Genomic DNA, 11,635 nt, shown 5'->3' with positions numbered 1-11,635 from the left:
AGTCTGGACCATACAATATGTGATTGACATCATGAATATCGATCTACACATTTGGGATAAGATGATATGCATAAACCAAGTCAGCGAGCCTGACCACTTGATCAGGCTCTTACGACAAGCATGGGTGGCTGAAGATCAATTCTAACCAGGGGATACCCATAGTGAACTGTAGATTAATATCAGCATGATAGAGAAATGTTTACCACCTTGGTGAAACCCCCAAAACATGGGTTCAATACCAACAGACCAAAGTGCCTCAAATCTAAGGGACACAACTCTGGACAACAAATTACCTGCTTAGATAAGGAGTTATTCCCCTTGACATGTTACCATTATTCAGTGCAAAGAACATCATACCAGAGACCATATACCAGTATATGGTCTCTGTTTGTACTATTTTCCTGCTACTTTTGAGTGAGTTTATGCACATGATAACATCGTCTTAGATAAAGAGTTACTTCCCCTTGACTAAAGATACCACGATTCAGGTATGTAATAAATTATTACAGCACTAGTTTCACATACAGGGAATGTAACAAATGTCAATAAATATTTTGATCAAAGCTTGTTGCATAATCAGATAAACCAATCCACATATCACTGTAAAAAAACACAGGAATGTCACTATGACAATGCAACATGTAAATGGTTAATCAGAAGAAGAAATCGTGTGATTTAACCACCTGTTGCTTGTCCTTGTGGAATGTTGATGGGAGTACATTATTTGATGCATAGCAATAAACTGCATCAAGACAGGGCTTCAGGTGAAATGGAATCCTTAGGGGTCAACCTATAGAAACTTCCAATTCGAGAGTAGTCCAATATAGTTAAAATTAAAACAAAACAACACTGAATATGTTCTCCAACATGTTCATTTTATCATCAGTTGCCTTTGATTTAAATTTGAGATATAGATATACCGTATTCGACGTAATAAGCACCCCGCTCTAATAAGCGCCCACGGTGATATTTGCTAATGAACAATCCCAATTAGCACCACTTCCGTTTGATCAATGTACACAAGACTTATTTATCCGTGTATAATACGCACTTGTGTGTTATATGTACCCTTAATTGTGGGCAATTAAATTCTGGAAAAATATATTTGTCGTACATAAACATTTCAGGTTGTCAGCATAAACCACGAAATTTATCTTTCAACTTCTTTTTTTTCACCATAATGATATTCTAATAAGAGCCCCCTATTTCTAATTTTGAGAGCGCACTGGGTGCTTATTATGTCGAATACAGTATTGTATTGTATGCACATTGTTATTATTATTCCACAACAATTGATCAGATTTTAGAAAAACAAGCTTTCTTAGAAATAAGGGTCAGATGGAATTAACAGTAAACAACACCCCTGGCAGCCTGAAGCACTGCCTTGATAAATCTTGGTCCCAAGAAGATGACATTTTTTTTTAATGAAGGTACACATGGACGACATCAAACAACTTGCATTGCCATGACAACAGGTTATGATGCACAAACAAACAAAGTACATAAAAGGAATGCTGTATAAAACATGAAAAGCATTTTAAAAACTTCTTCCTTCTGTGATCCTGAAATTAACCTTTAGTATGTTCTTCGGTGAAATACATGTAAATTTCACTAAACTAATTATAAAATACAAATATAGAAAGTGTAAAAATAAATCTTTCAGGTCACCAACCATGGACCATGGTCACAAAGCTTCGAGGTTTTCTTCCATATGTATTACAAGTACTTCCTAAAGCTTTGATAACATTTGCATACTTCCTTTTTTCAAGCATATGAAAATCATGTGTGCATATTCCACGCTGAAAAAACTTCAGACTGCTCGTTGAGCAGCAAGTTTCTCTATTCAATAATCTGGATATAAATCTGATATTTGTGGGTATGCATATAATACATAATATGATTAATATCATATAGTTCTAGGCAAGCATGTTCGTTGCATTGGGTTGGATAATAATGGATCTATTTATGGACAGACCAATCAGCACTCAGGTCAAATGCTGTAGCAAAGGTCAATGAAAGGTAATCCCATTCCTTGACTGTAGTCTAACTGCATCTTTATGACCAGTTCGTGGAAAGCCAGTTTGGAAAGCAACTGGGTTCTGTCTAGTGATGTTTCTTGTTTAGTTCTCAACCATCAATAGCCCCATTCAATCAGTGTCCTTCATGATGTACAAATTAACTGCAAAAAATATCTTTACGGCAAAAAAATGACAAGGAGTACATGTATTTCATGCTTAAAATACAAACATCAGAAGAGGGTGTATGTACAAAATATCTGTAAACAAAATAGCATGAGACTCTCTTGTCTCCCAAAGGAGTATTTTTTTCAATCATCACATATCCTTTAACTTGACCCTGTGGCCTTCTCTTCATGACCTCTGGTTTAAGGGGTCAAGGTCATCTAATGAGAAATCATCTGTTCCTATTGAAAGCCCTCGACTGAAGCCAGTCTGAAACAGACAAGTCAATAATACAATACTGTTTTCCTGTTCACATGTGTGTGCTTGATAATACTTATCAACAATGACATAGTAGTAATGACATTGATACAGTACAAATGACCAGTATATTTCTAACCTGAGTAAGTTTTTAAAAAAGTAACCAAGGACATGAAACTACATAAATTACCAATCTTCTATCATCCCAGGTGCAGTGGAGCAGAAAGGCTAAAACATTCGCTCATCACAAAAAATGTCTTTTGTTGAAGTAAACGCTAGAAAATTATAATTTTACTCAAAAAAGAAATGGTTCAGTTCCTCTTTCCTACAAAACCCGTTTTGAGCAGTAACTGAAAAGATTTTGTCTACGACAAAAATCCCAGCCTTGCTAACCTGTAAATCTAGGAGTTCCTGGTCCACATTCTGGATGGCCCGATCCAGCTCCGAGGTCGATGGATTGAACACTCCCATGCCAAAAGGATCTGATGAAGAGGCAGCTCCCATGGAGGTCGGAGAGAATGGGTTGCCGCTGAATCCTGCAAGGGAATTTGTGAGCTGGGTTTTATGCTGGTGTGAACAGTATTTTAATCATACCTCTTGTCAGCTTAATGTGAGGGGAAAGCTTATGAAGGTCATAAATTAGGGTAAAAGAATGTGAGTTACGATTGATTTAGCACTACGACTGTCACAAATGAATGTTAGAGAACATGTCAGTGTTGAAGAATGTTAATATACGATCGACTTAGCTCTACGCCTGTCACAAGTCAGTGATAAACAACATGAGTTACGATCAACTTAGCTCTACGACTGTCACTGTCAGTGTTACAGAACATGAGTTACGATCCACTTAGCTCTACAACTTAGTTACGATTGACTCAGCTGTACGACTGTCACTGTCAATGTTAAAGAACATGAGTTACGATCGACTTAGCTCTACGACTGTCACTGTCAGTGTTAAAGAATGTGAGTTACGATCGACTTAGCTATATGACTGTCTCAAGTCAGTGTTAAAGAACATAAGTTACCATCGACTTAGCTCTACGACTGTCACAAGTCAGTGATAAAGAATGTGAGTTACGATCGACTTAGTGATATGATCGCTATTTGGAACGAGGCTGAGGATGATAATCAAGCCAATTTGGGATCTGAGTTTAAGATCAGATAATAGTCCTGTTTAAGCAATTCTTAATTGTGAAAAGTAGACATTCAAAAGTAGACATTCATTTTAGCAATAAATAAATATACACACTTGTACAGATCCCCAACATTTCAGTACACAATGGCTGATCCCTCAAAGCTAATGACAAGTAAGGCTTTAAGTAAACCATTCCTCAGGAATATGTCTAAAACAAACCTTTCTGTTTCTGTGAGGCTGTTGCAGCCGCTACGCCCACAGCAGCGGGCTGGGTGTGACTTCGTGTCCTCGTCGACGGGGGAGGGGGAGACACTAGAACATACACATACTCTAATGTAGTAATATACTGAGGAAGCATTACACACAAAACTTACTTTGTAATATTTTTACCAAATGAAATAAACCAAATTTTAAGATATTATTTCTAAATATTACATTTGTGACATGAAACAAAAACAGATCAGAATATCCTCTAGAAACAATATTTATCTTGTGCACACTAATCTAGCTATTTCCAATCTAGCTATTTCCACTAGAACATACACATACTCTAATGTAGTAATATACTGAGGAAGCATTACACACAAAACTTACTTTGTAATATTTTTACCAAATGAAATAAACCAAATTTTAAGATATTATTTCTAAATATTACATTTGTGACATGAAACAAAAACAGATCAGAATATCCTCTAGAAACAATATTTATCTTGTGCACACTAATCTAGCTATTTCCAATCTAGCTATTTCCACTAGAACATACACATACTCTAATGTAGTAATATACTGAGGAAGCATTACACACAAAACTTACTTTGTAATATTTTTACCAAATGAAATAAACCAAATTTTAAGATATTATTTCTAAATATTACATTTGTGACATGAAACAAAAACAGATCAGAATATCCTCTAGAAACAATATTTATCTTGTGCACACTAATCTAGCTATTTCCATTTTGTTTCAGTATGGCCCGATCCTACTTTATTTTGGGGTCTTATTTCACAATAAAACCCAAACATGAATACATACGTAGGGGAGTAGGTTGAGCAGAGTTTTGACGTTGGGCGCCACCTGGTGTTGAGTTGCCATTGGTTCCATTGGTGCCATTAGTCTGTGACGATGGCGGGAAGTCATCGAACACCAGATTCTCCAGACGTCTGCCAACTGCAGACTGTGCCTGTCAACAACAGACAGCATATTTGGAAAGTGAACTGACTGATAATCACAACACAAATCCGTATTTTACCGTTTTTTGCTTTATTCTTTATGAAGTCATTTTGTAAACAGTAAACTCAACCAAAACATTGCTGAATTGTATTTTAATATACCCTACTTCTGAATACAAAACTGACAAAAGCCAATGATATTTTATGCAGTGCTTGACTTAGAAAAGCATTTAGCAGTTAATTTTTTGGGGGGGTGTGGGGGGATATTTTTAATGCAAGAGTTTTATGTACCAACTCAACTAAACATATACATATATGAGAAGATTAATACAAGCTCTGTGTCTACTCCATTAAACATGAACTATTGTGTGTTCTCATTATCAGAAAACCAAGTAACAATCAAAGATTTTGGGATTTGATTCGTCTACGATGGCCTGATGAAAAACTACATGATTTTTACATCCTGACTAAGAACCTGAAACACTGCCAGTGATGTGCCAAGACCATAACATAAACTGACATTGTTTTTTAATGCTTATTTCATACATCTCAACCTTTATCATGAAGACTGGTATCAGGGGGGGGGGGGGGGGCAGAGTGGGCAAGCAGTCAAAACAGTATGGCGCTAGTGACCGGGTTGTTATTCAGCCTTGAGATCAACAATGTTTACAGGTCTTTACAGAGTTGTCACTACCCCTAGTGTACAGTACATACACCATGTGCACTCAAAAGATGACCAGATGGTGGAAACATGAACACGTATATATACCCGAAACACAAGGGTTAAAACGTGTTGTGTCATCCTGGGCAAGTAACTTAGTTCAAATGTGCCTCTGTTCACCCAGCAGGGAATGGATACCCAACATGTGAGGTGAATGTAAAAACCCGCTAGCGCCCATAGGCAGCTAGGGTTGTATACTCCCCAGGGAGATGAGAATGATAACTGGAATGTAAATGGATTCACTGGTCGGGGAACAAATATAACCTCATTTAAGCAGATACTAGTACCTGGGTACCTGCGGTTTATAAATGTATTATATAACAAAGTCTTACAACTAAATCAAACTCAGATAGTCCATAGTCGTAGTGCAAAACCATGACTTACCCTGTGACAACTTATTTGTGTAAAATGTATATTGATTCATTCCCAGTATCGATCAACATTAACACAATGTCTTAATGTGCCAACAATGAAGGGCACAGGTCTCCTGATATACCGAATAGAGTCGTGTTCTGTTTGCATTATATCAGATATCAGTACTGTGGGTGAAAACTCACTCCAGGCATCTGGCATACCATTTAATTTGTCTTTCATCCAATTTAAGAACCCTTGAGTCATATCAGTGTACACACCTGGTACAAGTAAATTGGGATGGGACTTCACATGGATTGCATGACCATGCATGCTAATTAGATTAGGGCCATACATTTCCCTGTTTTTCACCCTTGCAAGAAAAAAAGAAAATTCAAAATTGAAATATTGGCATCTGCAAACCAGATAAACATTTCATGGCATCAAGCATACTGCACCATGGCACCCGGAATACTACTGAACAAGGTTCGCCATTTCGACATACAGGAGAGAGTGAGTTACTTGGGTTTAAGGCCGCTTTTAACAGTATTCCAGTGGGAGGAAAGCCCGAGGTGATGCAGGTCTCAGACGTTTACCACTTTGGTGAAACCCACGAGCAGGGGTATGGTGCTGACAAACCTAGAAACATAATCGGGGCGAACCGGGATTCAAACCCACAATCATAGGTTTCTGGCATGCCCAAGGGACGCAACTCTGCACAGCGAATCAAGACGACTGGGCCACCCGTGCCCCCTCGACATACAGGAAGAGAGTCAGCACCCTCATTTTTTTACTATCCCTAATCATCAAAAGACACCAGTTCACCACTAGACTGAACTGTAGAGCAAGTTTGATCAAGATATATTTAATGGTTTTGGAGTTCTGCTCCAGAATTTTCATTAAAGTCCAATTTATTGTTATGTAAACATAAAAAAACTTAAAAAATAAAAATCCCAAATCATCAAAGGGCACCAGTTCACCACTAGACTGATCTGTACAGCAAGTTTCATCCAAAAATATTCAACGGTTTGGGAGTTCTGCTCCAGGAAAACGAGCAATACAAATCGGGTAATAAAAAGACAGCCAAGAAACAATTTTTATGGTCTCTAGAGGGAACAAGCAAGTGAAGTTTCAGTTTCATTGGCCAAGTTGTTTCTAAGATGATGGTTACAATGTCGCCAGAAAAGTAGGCCAGGACCTTATCTCACTTGACTTTCGGTGATTGCGCGAGTAGAAAACTAACACTGCTCTAAACAAAGTTCTAACCTTATCATGGTATGACAGCATAATGTGGGACATGATATAAATATTCAGTATCAGTTATTATTCATAGTCATGGACCGCCTTCGTGGTCTAGTGGTAGAGCGTCCGTTCATCCGCCCATCCGCGACATTAAACCCAATTTCACCTCACCTTACCCAACTTCATTGTCATGGGTATCCTAATTTGGAGAAAAGTTGTCAGCCTAACCTTCACCTTTCTACACACAAAGTCTAAGGAATCTAGTTCCTGTATGATTCAGTTTTCACATACATATTTCCTCTATTAGACACCGGGAATCTATTAATTATGTGTCTATTCTGTTTATGGCTGGCACAGTGGCAACTCACTACCTTACAGAATCCCAAATTCTGCAGTCATACACAGGGTACCGGGTACATTTGCAGGAATTGGTCATTATTTATCATAGGGATCATTAATTTCAGCAAAGATGGATCCAGCATCTAATAATAAATTTGTTGGGTATGACCGGCATCAATTAGAGGCTGGTGTGTATTGGAGATTTGACGTGTAATAGAGGAAAAACAGTATTTGTTTATACCCAGGGCATATGAATGTGTCACACACTGCACTGAAGTTTTGTAGACTGGTTTCTTGCAGACTTTGTGTTGCATCATCTTTATGATGTGCAGAGATGAATTCTTTTTGTGATTTATTTCAAGGAATCATTTGGCAGTCCATTTGGAATAGCCTTTTTGTCTACCTTGTAATTAACATCATATCTTGTTTCCCCATGTTAAAACAAATCTTTAAAACAATATCCCTACAAGTATTAAATACAAGACATAATATACATGCAGAAACTTTAGCTCTCCAACTACCTCTTGTTCAGATGTGGAAGAAAAATCATCATCTGTCGAACTTTCCTGGAGGTTATAGGTCACAGTTGAAAGGTCAGATATCTGCAGAGAGGTCACACAGTGCAAAGGTCATGCAGAATGTCATAAGCATTGGATCACATGTGATGCATTGTGGCATAACGATTATACAGGCTAGGCTAGTTTTACTCTTAAGACTTTCTATTTGCAAATGATTATGTAAAGGAATTTGTTTCAGTTACTAAAATAGACTTAAATATCAACATGCTCTTGACATTATTTAAATGAACACTTTCAATTACTGTTATAATATACAATCAAGTATAATATCTATTATTTCATTAACAATGTATCAAATAATATCAACATAATATAATCTTAAAAAATAAAACTAGCCATGCCTGCTGAAAGGTCAAAACAGCAGTGCAAATAATAGATAGAAAAACATTAAACTGAAAAAATAATCTATGGTCATGTAATAACCTTACCTCATGCTCTCTTAATTCCTGTCAATCACAAGACAAAGGGTGTGTGGTTTCACCAAACTCACAGAAACAACTACATAAAATCAACTATGTGAACTGGTATGCACAACAGCTTGAGATAATGTCATGCAGCATGACAAATATAGAAAAGAAATTATACTGCATTGTCTATAACACCTTACAAGATGGAACATATTCTAATACAGAAACAGAAGAATATACTGATGGAAAAAAGTGAAGGAACACATTTGACTTGTCAAGATACGCCTATATTACGATACTTGAGTCAGGAAAGAATTGCATGACAGAATAACTACAGTTATACTAAACAATCAGGCAGTCTTTAACTATTTTTGTGTGGTATATATCCGAATATCTAATTTGGTCTGCTTTCGCATGGAACTCCCCATGTCCTATGTTGTCCAGATAATATCAGGTGGAGCGGTCAACCAGTTTGTGTTTTACTTGCATGACTGGTTAATCTAGCTTGTTACATTATTAATCGGAATTATTACTTCTGAAAATCCACACAAAATAAAACATGATCTGAAGAATGGGTAGGTGTATTGGGCATTGAACTGGCTGATGAAAATTCACAACGCATCGATAGATCGGTGAATTGTGACATCTCAGCAATATTGCAGAATAGTGTCTACTTCTGTGTTTTATAAATTTCATATCATTGAAGTGTTACTATAAAGGAATGTTCACTTCATTACCAAATAATATGTCTTTCTCTGAAGGGCCATATGAAATTCTAGTTAAAACAATACATGTTCCCTAACTTCTTTCCTTCAGTATACATGGCATATTTATACAATGAAAGAAAATATTACAATACCATGCACATGCTAGAATTCAACTAAATCCTGTCCTGCATACTTGTGTTGGTACTAGGAAAACATGTGTAGTTCTTTCAATAAAATCAACAATGGTTGCACAGTGGGAGAAGATTGCTGCAAGCTGGGATTTAAATGAATGGAATAAACCGGATGTTGTGTTCACATGTTACAATCCAGTCAAATGAGGAGAACAAAGCAACAGGTATTTGGTTTGGCAGAGGTGGGTTGACTAGCACAATTCTCTCTGTGGAGTCCAACATCTGTAACTAACTAACCTTGCATTGGGTGACTGATATTGAGACTGTCATGTCACATGAGGTGACAGGTCATGTGACTGTACAATGACACAAAGTGACAAGTCAATCATGTGACCTGAGGTGACAGGTCATGTGACTGTCATGTGACACAAGGTGACAAGTTGATCTTGTGACCTGAGGTGACAGGTCATGTGACTACCCATAGACAAAAGGTGACAGGTCATGTGACAGCCCCGTGACATAAGGAGACAGGTCATGTGAGTTTCATGTGGCACAAGGTGACAGGTCATGTGACTGAGACATACCTGATTACTTCTCATGTAATCCTGGACGTCTGATCGGTCTTTGATTGATTCCAGCTCTGAAATCCTTTTTTTCAACTCTTGATTTTCAAACGTCAGTGTCTGGACCTGCAATCAATGTTACCATGTCTCAAGATTAATGTCTCAATATCGGACAAACCCTAGACGTCTTGAAATGTCTTCTTTTGATACACATACATAACCACAGATAGAAATAATGTTGACGTAACGTGAGGCCATCACACAACACCATTAGGATTTTGTTCAATTCGACATATAGGTGTCAAGTTTTCAGAAAGCTAATCTCGTGACATCATAGATTACTTGACCATTGGTCTACCTTTTTCTGCAGGAGCAAGAACTGTTTCTTGACGTCCATGTCTTTGCTGGAAGACTCAAGGAAGCGCTTGTATGCCAGGTCAAACGCCTGTCCCACGGTCAGTGTGATCTCCTCCGCCTAAAGGAAACACCACAGATTTTTTAATTATCCCTTTGGCCTAATTCAGTCCATTAATCACCAAAATCTAAACCACTGGCATAACACTTTTGAAATGTTCCCAGAGTTAATGTTAACTGATATTAGTATGATGACAATAACCTTATTCTGTAATTATGAACGTTGTGAAGCTGTACCTTCAGACAGAGACACACCAGTGTACTTACACACTTATCACTGTCGAAGACATAGCAGAAATGTTGACTAGTATTTGCTGACTTGGCAATGAAAGTAAACATCCTCTTGTCCGATTTGTCATCAGCGCAGTAGGAGATCCGATGCAGAGGGTATTGATGCATGATCATCTGCAAGACAATGAGGTCAGTCATGAGAAGCAAATCATACATCATTATTAGCCTACTGCAGATCATATGTAATACCAGGTAAGCAATGATTTATTACCCAATGTCTCTGATGCACTGATACTGCAGGGATGTATGTCAGAGGCTGCCTGTATGCTAAGCGGGTTTATGCCACTGAGAGCAGTGTTTGACCATTATAATATATTGTTGGGGATTCAAACCTGGGTCATGACAAGGAAACACTTGGCCTACTAGGCTATCCCACATCTTGCCATCAGACTCGGGGATGCAAGTTGTCACTGGCCTACTAGCCCCAGGCAGTTTGTCTAATGCTAAACGTATCCCAAGGGTTTGATGAATTTCACTTGTCATGGGTATCCTTATATATACTACTCAACTTGTGATAGGGATAGGGAGTACATGTATCTACGTGGGGTCTGAATGTGACTGATTGCTCGGATATGTTGCCATACAAAGAGTATGAGATACTCCCAATCAATATGCAGCTTCATTTCAAGTTGATAAAATTAAATACACAGTTCAATATGTTGTTGTCATCGCATTACATCACACTATGCAGCGTTCTGCCGAGGCTGCAGGCCTTGTGAGATTCCCGCAATAACTCATTGATTCGCTCATAATGTCTACACTCAGAGGTACATCAGGTATGTTCATGTATCTAGGTTTATTTTATATAGTTATGGGGTACACTGACTGTCTCAAACATATTTTACATTACATGAACAGCTGTATCAATTATGGAACGTGAACTTCCTGTTTTTCTTTGCCTTATGCATCTCACTTTACTATCAGTGCCTTTCATTGGCTGAAAGTCCCCAATGGTCCAATGGTTAGACATTTTTGCAAATATAGTAGTCATATGGTGAGGTCAGGTGAAATTGGATTTAACATCGCGTCCAAGATTATAGCAGTTATATAGCAACGTGCATGTACGTGTGTGTGTGGCTGCTTGTACTAGTCCGGACTGATGCCGATTTATAGTGCTAGCTCACTGAGATACCATGCCGCAGTTTTAA

At 37.9% G+C, this 11,635-nt stretch overlaps 1 protein-coding gene across 13 annotated transcripts in view; it reads right to left on the bottom strand.

Moving 5' to 3' along the window:
* Positions 1 to 2,329: 2,329 nt before the first annotated feature.
* Positions 2,330 to 11,635, bottom strand: part of LOC124135983 (PTB domain-containing engulfment adapter protein 1-like) — an 83,714-nt gene continuing 74,408 nt past the window's right edge. For 11 of the 13 annotated variants that reach the window (XM_048382059.1, XM_048382050.1, XM_048382062.1 and 8 more), the window contains 8 exons: positions 10,464 to 10,601; positions 10,141 to 10,257; positions 9,804 to 9,908; positions 7,918 to 7,998; positions 4,607 to 4,754; positions 3,793 to 3,885; positions 2,832 to 2,974; positions 2,330 to 2,450 (listed from right to left, as the gene is read on the bottom strand). In XM_048382059.1, coding sequence (XP_048238016.1) covers positions 2,370 to 2,450; positions 2,832 to 2,974; positions 3,793 to 3,885; positions 4,607 to 4,754; positions 7,918 to 7,998; positions 9,804 to 9,908; positions 10,141 to 10,257; positions 10,464 to 10,601 — 906 coding nt within the window. In that variant the 3' untranslated portion in view covers positions 2,330 to 2,369. Of the gene's footprint in view, positions 2,451 to 2,831; positions 2,975 to 3,792; positions 3,886 to 4,606; positions 4,755 to 7,917; positions 7,999 to 8,402; positions 8,421 to 9,803; positions 9,909 to 10,140; positions 10,258 to 10,463; positions 10,602 to 11,635 lie in introns of all 13 variants that reach the window. The other 2 variants (XM_048382054.1, XM_048382055.1) reach the window with 2 other exon arrangements.

This window comes from Haliotis rufescens, unplaced genomic scaffold, assembly GCF_023055435.1.
Source record: "Haliotis rufescens isolate VD_foot unplaced genomic scaffold, xgHalRufe1.0.p SCAF_4, whole genome shotgun sequence".
Classification (NCBI taxonomy): Eukaryota; Metazoa; Mollusca; class Gastropoda; order Lepetellida; family Haliotidae; genus Haliotis; species Haliotis rufescens.
This window is presented reverse-complemented; position numbering and strand designations above follow the sequence as displayed.